General features: G+C 41.6%; 1 protein-coding gene across 2 annotated transcripts in view; it reads right to left on the bottom strand.

The window, feature by feature from the left end:
- Positions 1-21132, bottom strand: part of LOC138755085 (TPR and ankyrin repeat-containing protein 1-like) — a 112733-nt gene that overhangs the window by 45596 nt on the left and 46005 nt on the right. For both annotated transcript variants that reach the window (XM_069920322.1, XM_069920321.1), the window contains exons 9-13: positions 15277-15417; positions 6433-6600; positions 6165-6338; positions 3890-4135; positions 3541-3714 (exon numbers count right to left, since the gene is read on the bottom strand). In XM_069920322.1, coding sequence (XP_069776423.1) covers positions 3541-3714; positions 3890-4135; positions 6165-6338; positions 6433-6600; positions 15277-15417 — 903 coding nt within the window. The remainder of the gene's footprint in view (positions 1-3540; positions 3715-3889; positions 4136-6164; positions 6339-6432; positions 6601-15276; positions 15418-21132) is intronic.

The raw sequence follows: 21132 nt of genomic DNA, 5'->3' as shown, positions 1-21132 counted from the left end.
CAGAAACTCATATGCTCGGTATTTATTACTGTGTATCCGTGGATCTCAACCTTTATCTTTCCACTCACATACCACTTTAAGTAATCCCTAGGCCATAGGTGCTCTGTGATCAGTAAGGGATTGCTTAAGGTGGTATGTGGGTGGAAAGAAAAAGGTTGAAAACCACCGTTTTAATTGTACCTCATTGACTCATTATGTGCACGGTTTCATAACTCCAAAGGAAATGGGCCAATGACAATTTTTCTTAAGCAAAATATTGGGTCTAGAGCAATGATTCTCAACTTTCCTTCCCACTCACATCCCACCTTAAACAATCCTTTACTAATCACAGAGCTTCGATGCCATAGGGATTACTTAAAGTTGTATGTGAGTGGAAAGAAAAATAGACATTGCTGTCTATTTATAGCTACATTTCCAGTCAGCTTGTTTACAGTACCTGATGAGTTCAGTTTGTAGTTACCGGTATACTTAGCCTGGCCCGAAGAATGAAGAATCTCAGGGTTGTATTTGATGTCATGTATGTACTCTGACAATAAATTTGAACTCTAAACTTTGCTCTGTATTCTTGATCTTGGCAAAGATTTTCAGAATAACAACATTGAAACTGGTAGCATATCCCTTCGTCACCCCACAACTTTCATGCCTGCATCTTCCGTGATCTCAAAAATATTGGTGCATTATTTGCAGCAGGGTGTTAAGATGCTGGATTGCACATGGAGTTTAATGTAAAGAGGGAGTTGGATTCAGGACCTTGTGGCAGAATTGTATTATTAATCTTTAGTGATATAAAATGTTATGCATATTTTTAGTAACGTTATTTTGTGGGTTTGGAGACAGAGACGTTCACAGACACAGACCTTATACACAGAAATCATTTTGGAAGTTGATATGTTTGTTGACTCGTTGTTCAGTAAAATCTGTGTAAAGGGTTTAGAAGCAGAGAGGAGATCTCAGATGAAAGAATCTGAATGAAACACAGTTTACTCAACCATTCGTCATTTCCCCTTATTCTGTCCTCCAACAGATTGTGTTTAGTTTAAAAGGCATTTTAAAATTTCTGCACAATTTTTAAAAAATGACTAACTGCCATATTACAGGATACATTTTTATGTATGGAAATATTTTATGCGTTTTTAAGATTGCTTTTGCAACTTTCAGGGATTCTTTGCCTTCATTTTCCATATCTTTGAAATTTTGACGAACATTCTCAGAAACGCAAAACAAAAAAAGTTCTTTCGAAAGTTCTAAGATTTTGTGGTCTGGTTATTTTTAAAATTTAATTTAAATTTAGAGATAGAGCATGGAAACAGGCCCCTCTGGCCTGTGTGTATATATATATTTCTTTGGCTTGGCTTCGCGGACGAAGATTTATGGAGGGGTAATGTCCACGTCAGCTGTAGGCTCGTTTGTGGCTGACAAGTCCGATGCGGGACAGGCAGACACGGTTGCAGCAGTTGCAAGGGAAAATTGGTTGGTTGGGGAAAAAAATATATATATATCTATATATGTGTGTGTGTGTGTGTGTATATATATATATATATATATATATATATTTATATATAATATATATATTATATACACACACACACACACGATTTTTTAGAAACCAGGTAACCCCCTGCGTGTGCGCGCGATAGAAGAACTTTTTTACATGTTGAAACAATAGATACAATTTATAGCGAGCATGGGGAAAGTAATACCGATAATGAAACAATGCGTACAATTTATAGCGAGTGTAGGAATTTCTGCGAAAGATGAATCTTAGAGCAGGCCAAATGCAATTTCATGTCATATTACATCTGTTTTATTACATGACAACAAAATAATCTTGATTTGTGGAACTGGCTACCAGGAATAGTGATTGAAGGATAGCTGTGTTTAAAAAGCATATGGGAATAGAGGGACATGCATCATGTGCATGCAGTAGAGCTTCATTTTAATTAGGCTATCGTGTCTGGCACAGACATTGTGGGCTGAAGGGCCTGTTCTTGTGCTGTTTTATGTTAAGTTCCCTTTAGAAATTCGATGGGGACAAATGAGACTCCAGATGCTAGAACAGGAACAAAAAAAAATTCTGGTAGAATGAGCCAGATCTGTTTTTGTGGGAGGGAAGGAGAATTGTTAAAGATTCTGGATAAGTCGCAGCATCAGAATTTTCAACAACTTTGTTTAAAATTAACATTCACCATGAAAAAGACACATCAAATGTTGCCTTTAAAAGTTATTAAATTTCCACCTGTTTTTCATCTACCCAGTGATCAGCATCTTGGGACAGAGAAACCTCTAGCACTGTACATGCCTTTTGGCCCAATGTTGTTCTGACAAAATATCTGCCTAGAACTTCACAACTGCACAACCCTCAAATCTAAAGGGACTTCCACCACTTGGTTATTGTTATCTTGAGAACTTCTGCTGTAAGACACAAGAACAGAATTAGGTAATTCGACCCACTGAGTTGCTCCATCACTTGAATCATGGCGAATGTATCTTTCCTCTCAATCCCATTCTCTTGCCTTCTCCCACACATCTTGTGCAGATCCAGTGAAGGAACCTCTCCAATCGTTTTAAATAGCCACCACTCTAGACTAATAATAACTTGATTAACAAATGTTCCCACTTGTACCTCACCTGCAAAGGAATCATTAGAAATATCATGACATCCCTACACCACCCTTGCTTCAGAATCTGGGTCAGATTTGCGTTGCACCTTGTCAAATGCCTCTTCATCCAAAGGCACGGGTTAAACAATCTAAATTGATATTTAAAAATAATATAGGTTCCCCATTAGAAGAAGACAACAATAACTTTGTTTTTGTAGTTTTCCCCTAAATAGTCATGGGATTAGATGGTCTCAAACAGAATCAGAAAGTCTCAAAATTTAAACCAAATTACTCTTCATGGATTTTAAAATGTAGCAACATTTTTAAGTACTATTGATCTTTTCTAAACCTCTTTAAAGTGGAAACTTTCATCACAAGGTACAAAACCCTTAAGTTCTTTAACAGCCTAAGCAATTGGAGAATTCCAAGGACACTGATGTCGTTCCCACTTGGATTCCAGTAAAACGAAAACTTTGGGGCTACACGTTTGAAATGAATATATTCCTGACATACACGAGAAAGTAAAGGAGTATTCCAAATATCATACAAAAGTGTTTAAAAGCATTTTCTCACACGGAACAAGGAGCACTACAGCTCCAGCAATGAGAGTTCGAATCTGGCGCCATCTGTAAGGATTTTGTATGTTCTCCCCGTGTCTGCGTGGATTTTCCCGGATGCTCCAGTTTCCTCCCACCCTTCAAGAAGTCCTGGGGGGGGTGGTGTGGGCTAATTGGGGGCATTGGTTTAAATGGCCAGAATTTACTGTGCTGAAAATAAAATTTAAAATGTCAAGTTTTGGAAACACAGATTTTTAAACTGTTTTAAATTCTCATTATATTTCCCTATTATACAGTTGATTCCAACAAAGAAAGCAGGTTTGAATTGGGAACTGTTGTGAAGTCAGTCAACCCGGAGAGAGCAAATCTTGACTAAGTTTTACCCTTTTTGTCCAGAACAATATAGACTGCAGCATGAAGTGGGGTGTCGCCTGGCAGGATGGTAAGGTCATGTGGATTTGCCCCATTTTTCAGCAAGAAATGCACAAGCTTGAAATCTTCCATTTTTAACAACAGCTTCAATGGAGATTCTTTCGTATCGACTCCGCATGAAGAAGCTGTTAAAACAATAAGCAACAAAGAATGGGTGAGTAAGTGCTGAGAGTAAAATGAGAAGGAGAAGGTGACCTTATGATGTCTCTTTACAACCAATGAAGTAGCTGTGAAGAGGAGGCATGGATCCAAGATGTCAGAAGAGGATGGAGGGACTGATCATTTTGATAAAAGCCTCACCTCCCTCGTCGATCAATCTCTGCAGAAGCGACTGCTTCTTGCGATACTGGCCAAGGTTTTTGACGATCGTGTAAAGATCCACCTCGGAGAAGTCATGCCTCAAAAGAGTTTCTTTGCTTTGGTTTTGATCACATCCCTTAGTCAGTAGTAGCAAGGCTTCATCCCATCGATGCTTGTGAAGAAGTTGCTTGATCAAGTTGCTTACAAACTTATGGTCAATGTCACTAAACGTGGATGCGCTAATCTCTGCAAAACAAACACCAGCTGTCCCAAACAGTTCAGATAGTTCAAGTTTATTACCATCTGACTATATAGAAAACCAGACAAAACAGTATCACTCCAGATCACAGCGCACATACAATAAACATCATACATTAATGGCATAAATACATAAAGATATACCATAAATATGCGTGTTTAATGCAAAAAATTTTGTACCAAAATTCGAGCTCAAAGTAGGGGGTTGCATTATTGACGCATATTTATGGCAGCACGAATCGGGCAGGCGAGGGGGAAGAGAGATGGCAGCGCGAATCAGGCAGGTGAGGGGGAAGAGAGACGGCAGCGCGAATCAGGCAGGTGAGGGGAAAGAGAGACGGCAGCGCGAATCAGGCGGGCGAGGGGGAGAGAGACGGCAGCGCGAATCAGGCGGGCGAGGGGGGAGAGAGACAGCAGCACGAATCGTTCGGGCAAGGGCGCCAGAAACAGGGAGATCAATCCCCATTTGAGAAGGAGAAGCAGATCCTATCAGATGGCGACCAAGGCAGCAGACCAGCAAGGGGCTCAGAGGCTGAGGAGCCCACACAGGTTGCGTGCGACTTGCAGTCAAGGGACCTGCATGGGCTGCTGGAGACTGGTGCATGGGATCCAAGATTTGGAGCCGGGATTCGAAAGGGTGCTGAGAGTTAGAAGGGCTCCTGAAGGGCCTTGGGCGGAGAAGGCTTCCCGATCGTGTCGGAGGTTTGGATCTGGGCTTGCGTTGCCAGAGATGAATCCATGACAAGCACTCAGTGTCTCTGAAGAGCCTCTCTTTTGCTTCTCTTTCTCTCTTACTGTAAGGAGCAACGGGAGACATTAATGGCTGCTATTTGTTTTCCTAATGGCAGGCAGAAGGCAATTTTGTGTAATATTACATGTTGTGTTCTGTTACATGACAATAACCTTCATTCTTAATTTTTGGCAAAGAGTGCAAAATTTTAAATCACATTGGGTTTGAATTTCCATCAATGAGGCATTGCTTAATATCACTGGTCTCTGAAAAATATCTAACGATCCCTTGATAATGCTCTCAATGCAACCTTCCAGAAACCACACAGATGAATTCCGACAAAGCACAATGATGCTGGAGGTGCTTGCGGAGACCCCGCTGTGGTTCTTCAGAACGTTTGTAGATTTACTCTCCAGTATTTGCCAATTTTTTTGTTTATCGATGGATTCCTGACGACAACGATTAGTTCCTTCCATTTGTTTCAGAATGAAAACTAGCTCAATAAAATTGCAGCCACATGGAGTCTGCATCCCAATAACACAAATGTGCTGGAGAAACTCAGCAGGTCACGCAGTATGTAAAGGAGGCAAACGGGCAACCAAAGTCTCGGGGCCCGAGGCCTTTGTCAAGTTATGAGCAAAAAACGTCGGGAGGAAGAGCAGAGGAGGAGCATAGGCTTACAGGTAAGAGGTCATACAGAATGGGAGGCTGCCATGTTGAAAGAATTTTTTTTAATTACTGCTATCAAAAAAGCAAAAAGGACAATCCTATATGGAATATAGAAGCCGTGTAAACATTCCAACAGATCTTTTTATCGAGTCTTTCAAACATTTTTCATTTCTTAGACCACTGAACCACTGCCATTAACTCTGCTATAACCACATCTCAAATTTGCGGTGGCTTTCTAACCCAGATAGATAATCATGTTCAATTATAACATACAAAGAGTTGGTGCTGAGCCTGAACCCGTGCAAATCGGAGAGAAATCCGACTGTCCGGAAGGAATTTGTACATCTGACTGCTCCTGCTTCCTCCCACTTTCCAAGCACGTACGAGATCATTCGGCTCACTGGCCACACGAGTGTATTTGGATGGCTTGGGCTTGTTGGCCGGAAGGGCCTATGACCACACTCCATCTCTAAATTTAAATCAGCTTAACTATTAACTGTCATTTGTTCTGGATCTCCGGCAGACACAAAAATCAGCATACCACATGGAATAAAATTAGCCAAGCATTCTTTGGCTTTGCTCTTTGATGTTAAACTTCATTTGTATTGGGCGACTCACCTGTCTGGGCAGACAGCTGTTGCAGAAACACCTGGACTTGCGTTTCGGCTAACAGATCTTTGCATGGCTGTCCTCTGTCAAGTGTGTCACAAAACTGCACAAGCTGTCTTGAAGCCTCCTCAAATGTGACAATTGGAAGAGCAGAATTGCTCTCCTCCATCTGGTTTGCTGCTTCTACAAAAATAATGATAACAAAAGAATGACGGCCGCGTTTCCACCGAGCTTTACATGAAAGGAAGAGGATTTCAACCATTTGGCAGGTTGGTACCTTGGAACTCTAGGTTTGATGATGCAGCTGTCAGCTGTCTATTGATAAAATTCACTGCTATAAAGTTCTTATTTTTCTTCAGGTAGTCAACTGGAACCTTGTTTAATCTGTTGGGAAGACTGGGATCAGCTCCTAACTCCAGAAGAATACACACATCTTCGGTTTGACCTACAGTTCAAAAGAGGGAAACAAAAAGGTGAGAAAAAAGAAAAAGAAAACATTTCACAGAACAGGGAGGTTTCCTGAATTTCGGATTCTTGAAATGACTGCAAGGGATTAACTAAAATGTAATTTTTCCTTGTGTACATATGGTCCCAACGATTTTACTTGAAGGATTTCGAATGCCTCGTGCTGGGATTGGAGGAGAAAAAGTCCTTGTGGAAAAGTAGTTCAATAAAAGTGGCCAAGACAGGAAATTTTTGAGATTAAGAAGTGTTTTAAAAATAAAAACACAACAGGTTTTGCTGTGGCTGAAAAGGTACAAATTGGCCGATGATCCTTTGATCTGTCAGGGAGTCTTGCCCTTGGATAGCAGCCCACGCAGAAAAAGGGAGGGAAGACAGGGAAACAAAAGTTTGGATTGTCAGAACTGGCCTGCCCTGGTGTTAAATGATAGGTATAGTCAGGCATTTCCTTCCATAAGATGGAAAAGTCGTACAAGTTTAGAAAAGCTTCTTTGGTACAATCTTTACAAGTATGAATTAGTATAATGGAGCTCTTTGCTATAATGTAATATAGTGCCCTCCATAATGTTTGGGAGAAAGACAGTTTTTTCCTTTATTTGCCCCTGTGCCCAACAGTTTTAAACTTGTAATCAAACAATTCACGTGATTAAAGTGATCCAGTTTTTATTAATGGGTAATTAAGAGCTGTAATTTCTATATTGTCAAACCAAAATGTATACAAACAATCATATAAATCAGGAATGTGCACTTTAATCATGTGAATTATTTGATTACAAATTTAAAACTGTGCCACACAAAGCCAAACAAAGGGGAAAAAAATGTCTTTCTCCCGTATATTATGGAGGGCTCTGTAAAAGCTTGTAGCAGGGTCACTACGGTTAAAACTCGGGTTATAGATGGAGGTAGAAAGACGACTCGCACACCAAGGGAATGTAATTGACACTGGCTTTATTGGGCTACACCTCTGCCTTTTATAGGCAGCCAGCCGTGTCACCACCGGGACGTGGCTTGAGTGAGGCTGGCTGCTGAATGACTGTCCCAGATGCGCAGGCCCGGATTGGATCCCCTGCAATCCGCTGGCTGTGAATGGCCAATTTGACTGCTATTTCTGCGGCCTATGGGAGTGGGTGTCTCATCCCGCTTGATGTCTGCCTGATTGCCATGTTTGAGGACTGTTTGCTGTGTCAGCCCATGGAGTGGGGCGCAGACGGCTACTTGCTGTTCTATTTTTCTTGCCTTCTGAGACTCATTACAAAAGAACACTGGCAAGGTAAAATAATATTTTCTCACAACACTGACTCAACTCTGCATTTAACAAAGAGAAAATGATTTACCATTGTTAATTCCAAACATTTTAAATGTTGAATGATTAATAAATCCCATCTACCATGCATTGATTTCCGATGAATAGAGACTCCGATACTCAGTGGTTAGAGCACTGCTCTCGTCAACCGGGGTCACGAGTTCATTCCTTGCTAGGACCTCATTTCTGTGAGGGGTGCTGGACAAAGTGGCGACTCCAAAGCTGTTTTCACACCACAGGTGAGCAGTGACCCTTCTCGGACCCAGTGGAATTCCCGGGAATGCAGGACCTCCCGGGCAATTTGGCGGGGGGAGGGGGATGTCATTATGCACTTGGAGGCATCGAACCGACCATGTGGCATCAGTGCGTGATGATGTCAGCATGTTGAGAGTGTCATTCAGGCTTTTAAAAGGTTATACAGATGATGAAGACTAAATCCATTTGATTCGCTCGAGAAACACCTTGTTTGACTATTTTGTCGTGTCCAACGCGATTCCAGTGGCCACAACTGATGACCCCGACGAGTCCAAAAACGTATTTTTGGACAAACATGGGCTCTGCAGCTGTGCCAGTGAAGCTGCCCCTTTCTGGACGGCTGAGCCTGAACTGAATAGGCTGAAGCACAATTTCACCTTCGCAAAGTCGAATTAGACACCATTTGTTATTACCATCTCATCAGTGCCCTGGACCAGGCCAACATAAGAGGGTCGGCAAATTGCTACAGGATCCACCACGTTCCAGCAAGTATGAAGCTTTAAAAGCACTTTTATTACGTGTATATGGTATGTCCCGTAGGGAAAGGGTAGCTAAATTACTACATTTCAATGGGTTGGGAGACCGCGCCGCTCAAAAATAATGGATGAAAAATCCAGTTCCTGGCAGCTGGCAAAAGGCCCGATATGTTATTCAACCAGCTCTTTTTAGAGCTAATGCCAGATGACATTAGGCTCTTGTTATCCAAGTGTTCATTTGAAGACCCAAGGGCTGTAGAGGCAGAGGCAGACATTCTATGGCTGGCTAAAATGCACAGCAAGGAAAGACAAGTGTGCACAACCAACCCCTCCAATATTGAACTCATGTCACACTCCAATGCTCTTAGCACATCACTCCCTATAAACAGGCAACATCCCAAGACATTGCAGGAAACGCCCAGGCCAACTACCCCCATTGGAGTGGAGTGGCCAGTAAAGGGTGTGGCGGTTGGATCAGTTGTCCCAGCAAAAAATTTCAGTTTACCAGTTTTGACACACGCCATCCTACCCCAGACCTGCAACTACGAGCAGTTAAAACAGTTCCAACATTCTGACCTTTGGCACCAGGAAGATGCATGTTCCCCTGTTAATCCACACTCTTAAGTAACTGACCAGTAACCCTGCACTCAACCTTCTGGTTTGTCCTTCCAAAATGCATCACCTCACACTTATCTGGATTGAACTTCATCGCCACTGCTCTGCCCAACTCTGCATCCTTTCTTTATTCTCTTGTAACCTTTGACAACCTTCTGCTCCAATCACAACCCCTCCAACCTTCATATAGACTACAAACTTAATGACTCACCCTTCTACTTCTTCGTCAGGTAATTTATAAAAATCACAAAGAGCAGGAGTCGCAGAACAGATCCTTGCGGTACTCCACAAGTCACTGATCGCTCGGCAGAATACTTTCCTTCCACTACTACTACTCTCGTTTTGAATTGCAAGCCACCCAATGCTTTGCAATTTCCCATAAATTAGCATAACCACACTATCCCTAAGACATTTGCATCAATTCACTATAATTAGAAACTTTTAAGTTTCGAGTCAACCTCGTGATGATGATTAGGAACCAGCATTTCTCGATTCAATATTTCTCAATATTTTTGTCATGTAATAGCACAGGACATGTAAACTTACATGAAATTGCTTTCTGCCTGCCGTAAGGAAGTCATCACTTGCTTCCTTTTCTGAGTCAGGGAAGCCAAAGAGAGTCCCTTCAGAGACACTGAGTGTCTGTGAATTCGCCTCCAGCCCTTCCCGCAGCTGCACAGACTCCTGTTTGATCCATCCACAACCCAAGCTCCAGATCCAAACCTCCAACACCATCGGGAGAAGTCACTGCCCGAGGCTATTCGGGACCCCCTTCTTGACCCCAGTACCCTCTCAAATCCCAGCTCCGATACCTGGCTCCCATAGCTGGTCTCTAGCTGCCCACTGCTTGTGCAGGCCCCTGGCCCCGTTGCCTGCAGACTGTGTGGGTCCCTCAGCCAGTGAGCCCCTCACTGGTCCGCCACCGGGGTCACTGTCCTGAAGGGTCATCTTCTCTGCTTCTCAATGGGTGAGGCGGGGTGGGGAAATGCTGCGTTGTCGGTAAGGAGTTTATACACTCTCTCCGTGTCTGCATGGGTATCCCCCAGGGGCTCCAGCTTCCTCCTACCATTTGAAATGTACGGGGTGGGGGGGGGTGGTGAAGGTTAATTGGGTGTAAATTGGGTGGCATGGACTCGTGGGCCAAAATGGCCTGTTACCGTGCTTTATGTCTAAAGAATATGCAACGCTCTGTCCTCTCCTCCGAATCATTTATGTATATTGAGAACAGTTGTGGGTCCAGCATTGATGTCTGTGGTACACCACCTACAGTCTATGAAATACTCCTTTATCTCTGCCTCTATTGGTTAACTAATCCTCTCTCTAATACATTCCCCCCAACTCTGTGCATCCTTATCAATGAAGCATCTTATTAAATCGCTTCTGTAAAATTTAGTAAACCACATCCACTGTCCTCTACTGCCCTTATTTATTGTCTCCTCAAAGAATTCCAGTGTTAATTAAACACGACATACCTCTTAATCTATTTTAAAAATGTGGACATTCAGTTATAGGCCCTTCCAGCCCATGGGCCTATGCCCCCCCAGCCCACGGGCCCATGCCGCCCAAATACACCAATTCACCTACAACCCCCATAAGTTTTTGGAAACCAGAGCACCTGGAGGCAACTGATGTAGATACAGGGAGAATGTACAAACTTCTTACATCAGTGCCAGATTCCACCCAGATCACTGGAACTGTAATAGCATGTGCTGACCAGTATGTCAGGGATGGCAAAATTTGCTTAACATAAGAGCCACAAACAATAAACTTTGGAAGTTTGAGAGCCGCAATCATGTGATTGCAACCATACTGACTAAAACTACCATTGTGAACAGCGGCTGGTATGGTTCCTGTCTCAGCCACCTTAATGTACATGCTGTTGTATAGGACGACGATGTACAGGACAACCCTGGAATTTCCACCTAAAATGTTGGTTATGAGTGATATCCTTTCAAAAAGGCATCCCCTGCAAAAAAAATGTCTGGCACTTACTGCTGACCAGCAGATGCTGTTAAAAGCAAATCACGATATTTAAAGGTTTAAATTTTATTTGAATATTGTAAAATAAACCACTGTCGGCTCCAGTGACAGGCCATTTAAAGCCTGTACAGAGCCGACAGTACTGGATCCCACAGAGGAGCGCTGAGACTTCGCAAATAACTAACGGGGCATGCGCAGGATTACGTTGGAGCCAGCAAAAAGACACAGCAGAATTGCAACTTCGCTGTCAAGGTAAGAGTTTTAGACTCTTTGTATAGGACGACCCAAATTTAAGATGAAAATTTGAAGTTTAGCCTATCGTCCTATACAATGGCATATACGCTACTGTTGCGAGCCGGGCATTATATGTCAAACAGCGGCATGTGGCTCATGAGCCGCTGTTTAGCCAGCCCTGCACTATATTAACCGTACCTACCTGATTCCATGTTGCATCTGCCTGAAGAAACTATTTTTGTCCAGTTGTCTCGTTATTGCTCCTTAATGATAACTCGAAGCATTTTTCCAACTGCAGACACTAAGCTAACCGATTTCGGCCTACCTCAGTTTTTACACAGTGACACAAAATTTGCCGTCTTCTAATCTACCAGGACCTATTCATATACCAGAGAATTTAGGTAAATTGCCACAAATACATCTGCTATAACTACTGCCATTTCGTCTAATTCCCTGGAATACATTCTATCAGGACCAGAATCAGGTCTATTGTCATAAAGGTGTCACGAAATTTGTTGTTTTCCAGTTGCAGAACAAATGCAAAATTACAATAAAATTAGAATTATGCAAGTACAAGATTTATGAAAATAAAGGTGCAAAAAAGATTTTAAAAAAAGGGGAAGTGTCCATCGAGTCATTCAGAAATTTGCAAGTGGAAGAGAAGAAGCTATTTTTGTAATGTGTGTGCATCTTCAGGCTCCTGTACCTCCTTCCTGATGGTAACAGTGAGGAAAAGGGATGGCCCTGGGTGTTGAGAGTCCTTGAGGATAGAGGATGCTTTCGGAGGCACTCCCTCTTAAAGATATAATTAACGGAGGGAAGACTGATACTCATGATGTCGCTGGCTGGGTTTACAACTCTCTGTAGTCTTTTCCTGTCCTGTGCATTGGCACCTCCATACCAGACAGTGATGCAACCAGTCAGAATGCTCTCCAAGATACAGCTGGAGAAATTTGCAAGTCATTGGTGACATACCAAGTCTCTTCAAATTCCAAATGAAATATAGCCACTGGCATGCCTTCTTCATAATTGGATCAATGTGATAGGTCTTCAGTGATGAAGACACTCAGAAATCTGAAATGTATTACCATATCCACTGCCGATCCCTCGATAGGGACTGGTTTGTGTTCTCCTGGTCCTTCCTGAAGTCCACAATTAATTCCTTTGTTTTACTGACATTGAGTGCAAGTTTGTTGTTATCACACCTCTGAACTTCCTGAACACTTTCATATTACTGTTACTGATTTGCCAGATAATGTGGAGTCACCAGCAAATTTACAGATGGCATTTGAATTATGCATAGCTACATCATTGTGGTGTAGAGAGTAGAGCAGTGGGCTCAGCATGCATTCTTGAGGAGCGCCTACGTTGATTGTCAGTGAGGAGATGTTGTTACTGATCCGCACCCACTGTGGTCTTCTGATGAGGAAGTCAAGGATCCAGTTGCAAAAGTGAGTGCAGAGGCCCAGGTTTTGAAGTTTGCCATCCAATACTATGGGGATGATGGTATTGAAAGCTGAGCTGTAATTAATGAAATGTAGCCTGATGTGGGTATTGTTGTTGGCCAGATGATCCAGGGCTGAGTGGAGAGCAAGTGAGATTGCATCTGCCATGGAGCAATTGTGGTGGGAGGCAAATTGCAGTGGGTCCAGATCTTTGCTCACATTCAAGCTTATTGTGGCTATGACCTGAAGATCTCTCTTTAGACCTACTTATTTGGCCATCATTACCTCATTGGTGATAAGAGATCGTATTGAGGTCCACCCCTCCCATTGTTACCTTAAGGCCAATCTTTGGCATGTTTCTTGGGTTTTCTGTTATGCAGACTGAACCATGGGTAATGCAGACAGTTGATCAGGGTCTTGACTCTTTCTGTATTACCCATTAATTTCCCCTTTCTCATCTTCTAAGGGACAGGTTTACTTTAGCCACTCATTTCTATTTTAAATATGGATTAAAAATTTTACTGTTTTATATTCTGTGCGATTTATTTTCATAATCTGTCCAATTTGAGTCTCAAGTGGACAAGACAAAGGAGGTGACTGTGGACTTCAGGAGGATGAAGGTCGACCACTCTCCATTACACATCAATGGCTCCGTATGGGGGAACAAAAATCATTCAGTGATGTTGACAGTAACATTGTTGGCAAGTTTAACACAGCACCTGGATCTAACTTGCTGTGTTCAGCAAGACATTGCTTTGAAGCCAAGTTGTAACCTAAACTGCACTCAAGGACATTTTTCTTAAAATTAGACAAAACTAGGGTTTTAATAAAAACTGTAGTCAAGGTCTTGATGCAGTTTACAAAGTTTTTGATTAAATTATGTAATATAATTTCTGCAAATGCTTGTGGATCTGTCAGAATAAATACAAGTGCTTGTTGAGGTAGATTTAGACAGCAGTGGAGACTGCTGCCTTCTCCTAATATATTATTTGAAATAAAGTCTGTTAAACAATACTTGAGGTCTCCGAGAGGTTAATTTTGGTGACACTCTGCCGTGGAGAGTGGAAAGCACAAAGTTCCTTGTTGCGCATAGTACTGACACCCTATCCTAGACCCAGAAAGTAGCAGCTTCTCCCTTTCCAAAGGAGGTGAGGAGGGCAAGGTCACAGGCTCCCCCGTCCCATCTTGACAACATTGTAGGAGAGCATAATTGAGAGTGTCCTGTCTAGTTGCATCATTGTGTGGCATGGTAGCGTCAAAGCATTGGACTGGAAGCAAATACAAAAGATCAGTAAAACAGCAGAGAAGTTCACTGGGATTTCCCTTTCCTTGACTGAGGAAATTCACTGGGAGCCTGACTTAAACAAGGCTCAAAGAATTATTGAGGACCCTTTACATCCAGCACACAAGATCTTTGATCTACAACTGGCAGGAGCATCAAATTTAGGACTGCCAGGCTGGGAAATAGCCTCTTCCCACGGGCTATACATAATGTGCTGTGTATCGTATGTGTGCACCGTTGCCCGGAGAAATGCTGTTTTGTCTGGTTGTATACTGTATGTACAGTTAGTTAATAACATTGGACAACGAATTTCTTCAAGAGGTTTGCTTCCTGAAAAATTGGGGATTATGATAGACAACTTCAATCTGAACACAAAGACAATTTCAGATTTGCTGCATCATGTAGGAAGATGGAGAAACATTAAATTTTAATTGAATTTAGCATAATGATGCTGCATTACTTCAACTGACCTAAAAGTGTTTTGCCACTGATTTTCGTTTGTACTCAACAATCTGATGCCTCTCGTGTCAGTGTCCAACAATAGTCGGCCGGCATTGATGGATTCCAGTTGTCCTGACAGCACCAAGATCAGCAGGGAAGAAGTCCAAATGTGAATGCAGAGAATGAATTTTCAATGACGCTACACTTCATGGTTTTGTATGCTTGAAGTATGGTAAGAATATGACAGGAAATCACAAAAATATGTTCTATCTAAAAAATGGTATGTGATAAGATCATTTTACCGTGATTTTTGTGATCAGCAGCCCAAAAATCCATAAAATACACCCAAAAGTGTACAGGGAGCAAAATCTTCATTGTTTAGTGTAATAACCGTGAACTTTATTTATTGCTTTCTCAGTGGTTTTTTTTTGTTTTCCTATCTTCTAACTTTAAATCTTGTAGCTGCATCCACCTCTACCATTTCTCTGGCAACCATTCCACATCCAGTACCTGCCATCCTTTTGTGATAACTTGCTTCAAAGTCTATGCCCTCTAATTTTAGACTCTCATACCCTGGGGCAAATGACTCTCTATGACTCATTACACAGTCATACCATCCATTACTTACATTGTCGATCATATCCATTTGCCCTTGTATTCCAGGAAGCCACTATGTGCAAAAGTGATTGCCCCTCTCCATCCTGGTGGTTAATGGTTTCCTGCAGAGATGGCCTATGTTCAAACATCCACTGAAGAAGTCTTCTATCATCTAGAATGTAAATAACAGTAATACCAGCAGCTGGGCAGTTGGGTTCAATTTCCTCAACCTCCTGCAAACAATACTGATGAGTTATTATAATCATGGAGTTGGACAACAAATTTTCTTGAGATCTCCCCTTTCAAGTATGGAGCCTCAAAGATTTTTTTTTAAACTTTATTTATATATTATAAAATACAAATATATAAAAAAAACAAAAAAACATCTTACATAAAACATTATCAAAATACAGGACAGTATTCCACTATCTCCACAACTCCCAACTACAAAAAAACCCACTAACCCCAAATAGGAGCCTAACACTTAAATTGATTACTTATATGCCGTGGAGTGTGCCATATTTATAAACTACTTAAACTATATTTAAATTCATACTTTTAAAATATGGAGTCCACATTTTAGTTTAAAAAAATTATGTAAATTATTTTTTTTTCTAAATAAATCCCCTTCTTCTCCCCACAACGAAAACATTCATCTGATAGACTAAAACCATATCTTTTTAGTTTCTCGGGAGTTAAGTACAACTGATGTAAAAAATTATAATGAACTAAACTACACCTTCCATTAATTAACCTCGTTACACTATCTTCATATAACATCATCCACTCGTCTTGAGAAACAGGGAGATCTAAATCCTTCTCCCATTTACTCTTTATTTGAAATATACCAAGTTTACTCATCTTCTCTCACAACAATGCATACATTTCTGAGATAAACCCTTTTTTTCAACCTTCAGTAATGTAAGGGATAATGGAATATGGGGGTCAAGCAAGTGCTAATTAGGAATGAATTAGAATGGGGTGAAAGGATAATGGAATATGGGGAGTCAAGCAAGTGCTAATTGGGAATGAATTATGATGGGTTAAATAAGGGTGAAATAAGAATGGAAGTATGGAATGTGAGGAAGGGTTAAGCAAGTATAATAGAATAGGGGTCTTATAGCAAGTAGATAGATTTAGCAAGTCCTGGGGGATGATTAATGAATAAGAACAAAGACATGACACTTCCTGGTAAACAAGTTTGCAGAAAGGCACATAAATTGATAAGAAGTTAGAAGACATGTAGGCAGAATTACCTAATGCTAAACCAATCCAGGAGGCAGAAGAATGTTAAGGGGGGAGGTACCTCTGTACTGAAATGGAATGTATAAAAAGTTGGGTAAGCCCCAGTATGTGTGCGTATTCCCAGGGTAAGGGGAAGCACCCAACTTTGCATTGTTGTAAAATAAATGTTCCTTGTTCTCAATTTTTGTCTCGAGTGAAATCTGTGAAGGCACCTCTGCTTCTCCCAGTAATTAACTTTTCAAATCTAGTCTGATGAGGCAATATTAACTCTTGTCCAAAATGATCCTTTAATAAAGCCTGTACTTGAAAATAAGCAAATAAAGAATTCACTGGTATTCCAAATTTCCCTTGACTTCTAACAAAAGAAAGAAACACTCCTCTCTCAAAACAGTCTTCCACTGATCTAATACCTTTTAAATCTCAAATTTTAAAGTATTGATTACTCATAGAAAAAGGAATAATCCTATTCCGATACAATGGAGTTCTGGCAGTAATTTTACCTTTAGTACCAATAATTTGATCTCTATTATACAAATCACCAACAAATGTCTAATTACCAGTAACTAATAAGTTTTTAAAAGATAAGGATTCCATTTATAAATAAAATGACTGGCTTTAGATTCCGATATCTGTGACATTTCAACTTTAGCCCACACTGGAGGTTGATCAGAATCAAACATTCGATTAATAAATTTTAATTGAGCTGATTCATAATAATTCAGGATCAAAGTTTTTTTTTGACATACCAACTCAAGAGATGTGGATGCCACTGCAAGATCAGCATACATTGCCCTTTAAATGAGTGGCTTCCTGGATTATTTAAGAATCAGCCACATAATTTTGGCTGTCAAGTCACATACAGGTGTGGTCAAGTAAGGACTAGAACACCACTTATAACCAAAAGTACTTATTTGTGTAACAACAAGCAGAGGACAAGAGAGACACCAAATAAATGCAACACATCTCCATCTAAACCTTCTGTGATCTCTAGCATTTTGAAACACCAACTCCTCCTTTCCAGTCTTGAATAATCAGCTTGCATAAAACAGATACTGAACCAAATTCTTGATCAGCTGGCAAAAAGAATACAATTTAAGAGATCTCAAAATGGACAAGTGAGGTCATGAGACCAGAGCTTAAAACCAAGAGAAAGTGCATTGCTGTCAAGAGCACAATTGAGCCACATCTACGGAACTCCAGCTATCTTGGGAGACTTATAGGACGATATGTGGAAGCAGAGAAAGGGAAAGCTTGGCTATCAAGAGTATTAAGAACTTGAAATAATCAAGGCTCCACGAGACCATGCAATGATATCAGTCCACAAGCAATAAGACAACAGCTGAAAGGAACTTGGTTTGTTATGCAGCAAGGTGCTGATTAGATGTGCGCTCATGGAGAGATCAGGCAAACTCTGCAGTCCACAGGTAAGAAAGGCATCAATAGGAGATTCAGGAACAAATGATTTGAGAGCTGGCAGAAATTGGTACCATTGTGAAAAGGAAGCAAACTCTTGATGATATGCCAAGTATGTACTCTGAAACATGACCTGGGCTCAAATAAGAGACCTTAAGTGTTGTGACAGAGTATTTAGAGGTTGTTTGGGAGGAATTGTTAGAGCAGCTTGCACACACACATTTGAAAACACAGAATTTTTGCAGGACTTTTGCAGAGTGCTTTTTGCAGAGGAGCAACAAAGTATCAGCATACAGCTTGCCTGGGAGAACATGTGATCTTTGCAGGCAGAGACAGAACAGTTTTGCTGAGAGAGGGAAGAAGTGAGAGTGAAAGTCACAGAAATCAGTTCCAGAGGGACATGCTGGCAAACTTTGGAAGGCTGCCTGGTCAAAGGAGAAGACTGGCAGTCTGAAAGGTGACCTGAAAGAAAGAGGATCATCTGGAGAAACCTGAAGGGTTTCAGCAAGATTGATTGAGAAGGAATCAGTTGTGGATGTCCTGGAAAAGGAATCTCTCTCTGAAAACCAGCAAGAACCCTCCTGAGTGGTAACCATTTGCCTGTTAAACACCAAAGCCTGGTGAACTTTTTTAATGCTAACTTTTGTGCACAGTACAAGAATTGCCTGCAATCAGTGAAATTGGACTGTGATCCAAAGAACTTTTCTAATCTTAAATATACATTACACACATCTGCGCTTAGTATTAGAGGGGGGATTAAGTGGGTTAGGTAGGTTAAGTAAATAAATTAAAGTTAATTCTGTTTTCTTGTTCAATTATAATTAAAAACTACTTTTGTTTAAGTAACCCTGTGTTGTGGGGCATATCTATGCTGTTGGTTTTTGGGGTCCTCAGAACTCCGTAACAGGGTGAACAATCTAATTCAATTTGAGACTTGGGCAACTATACAATGCAACTAATATATGCAAGATTTCAGGGCATTGTCAAATTTACTGGACTTCTTACATGTGAATGCCAGCTATTTATTTACATGACCAGTATTTGAAGGGACAGCCATAATTTCAAAGTTCAGTTTTATTATCAGAGTATAAACATAATATCAGTTACAGTCATGAGATCCTTTTTCAGGGCAAACTACCTTCAGTTCCTGAAAAACAACAAACTCTATGAACACCCTTCAATATCAGAATGGATAGAATGTGATGGCAAAATTGTGAAGAAAAATCAAAACCTGCAAATTCTGAAGTGTGTCTCAGTCAATAAAGTATTTTGAAGGGAGAGCATAATGCTGGCAAGATTTGTAGCTAACTTGGACATAGCAATGAAATACATTTACATTTTCAAATTTATTTTTTGATACACTGAAGTGTCAGCCAATAATCAGTCAACAGCAGGTCAGGGCCCTTTGACTCCCAAAAAATTTGAACCGCTGACTGATGATTTCTATCCACAGATTCTGAATCCCTCCAGGTTCTACGGTGTGCTCAGTATTCTGGGATCCACAGTTTTTGTGTTTCTCCATCAGCCAAGATTACCTGCACTTTACTTGAAAGTCTAGAAGCTTTGAACTTCTAAACTGTAAAAAAGAAAATGGCTAAGCACTGCAGCTGGTGTGGACCCAGGAGAGTGGGGATTTGAGTCAGAGCGCTGCTCCACAGGGTCTTACTGCCTAGCCATGCTGCCAACAGCTTTAAACAGCCTGTTAAAGGAACCAACCAGGTTTTATTTTAAAAACCTGCAACTACAGAGGTCTGTGACCAAGGAGGCGGTACCTATGCTGAGCACTCACCACGAGGGGGTGCAAATTTCGGGGGAGCAGCATATAGGTGTAGGCACCAGATAAGAGGCAAGCATCCACCCCAGTGAGGAGAAGCATGGGAGATGACCCTACAGGGCAGTGACCATGGCAGCAGACCAGGGAGGTGCTCAGTGGATGAAAGACACACACAGCCCGGGGGGCTGCTGGTGACTTGCAGTTGATGGACTCAGGCAGGCTGCAGGCATCTTGTGGTTGAGGGATTCACATGGGCAACAGGTTGCTGGAGACTGGCTCAAGATTTGAGAGAGCACTGAAGGCTTCTTGATCATACTGAGTTAATGGTTGATTACTGTGGTGCACTGTTTGCCAGAATCAGACACACACAAAGATAAAGACTGAACAACAGGCTTTAATCCACAAAGACTTCCACAGAACCAGGCTGGCTGTGGCTGCAGCAACTCTGAGTGAGGCCTCAGGAGGCCGGCGCAGGCTTATATCCCGGAGGGTGATTGACACCCGACTTGGTGGGGTTTGATCCATTCAGGCCGACTGATTGACAGCCGGCCGGGTGTTGTTCTGTCCCCTTGCACTCCTGCAGGTACAGAGGTTGACCCCTGCAGCAGGCCAGTGGTGTACCACCACAATTACTTAAGTGTGGATTAACAGAGGGACCTTGGGTGCAAATCCATACATCCCTCAAGGTCACTGCACAGGTTGATAGGATATTTAAAAAGGCCTGCTGGGATTCATTAATGGGGGATTGAATTCAGGAGTAAAGAGATCATGTTACAACTCTACAAATGTTTGGTAAGACCACACTTATTGTGTTCAGTTCTGGTCACCTCATTACAGGAAGGAGATGGAGAGGGTGCAGAGGATATTTACCAGAATATTGCCTGGATTGGGAAACAAGTCTCATGAGTTAAGGTTAGCAGAGCTGGGACTTTTCACTTTGGAGTATAGGAGATTTGATAGAGGTCAATTAGATTAGCACCTGCTTCCCAGGGCAGGATCAGCAAACACCAGAGGGAGGGAAGTTTAGGGGAGATATCAGCATTAAGTTTTTTTTTGGAGAGAGTTGTGGAGCATGGAATGCCTTGCCAAGGATGGTGCTGAAAGCTGAAACATTGGGGGCATTTAAGAGACTCTTGGACAGACACATGGATGAAAGAAAAGTAGAGGGTTATGGGGTAGGGAAGGTTTAGCATTTTATTTAGGAAGGAATATATGGGATGGCACAACATCGAGGGCTGAAGGGCCTGTACTGTGTTGTATATGTTCTATATCAGTGGTTTGCATCAGGAGCTTGGGCTGCCAGTGGTTTGAACAGAAGTCTATGTGGCTGTAGGGGGGCTGGAGGCAAGTCCATGAACATTCGGTGCCTCTGAAGGGACTTTCTTTTGCTTCTCTTTCTCTTACTGTTTGGGGCACATTGTTTGTCGGCAGACAAAAGTTGAAGTATATCATGTA

This window comes from Narcine bancroftii, chromosome 2 (assembly GCF_036971445.1).
Source record: "Narcine bancroftii isolate sNarBan1 chromosome 2, sNarBan1.hap1, whole genome shotgun sequence".
Lineage (NCBI taxonomy): Eukaryota > Metazoa > Chordata > Chondrichthyes > Torpediniformes > Narcinidae > Narcine > Narcine bancroftii.
Note: the sequence above shows the minus strand (reverse complement) of the source record. Positions and strands in the feature narration are given on the sequence as shown.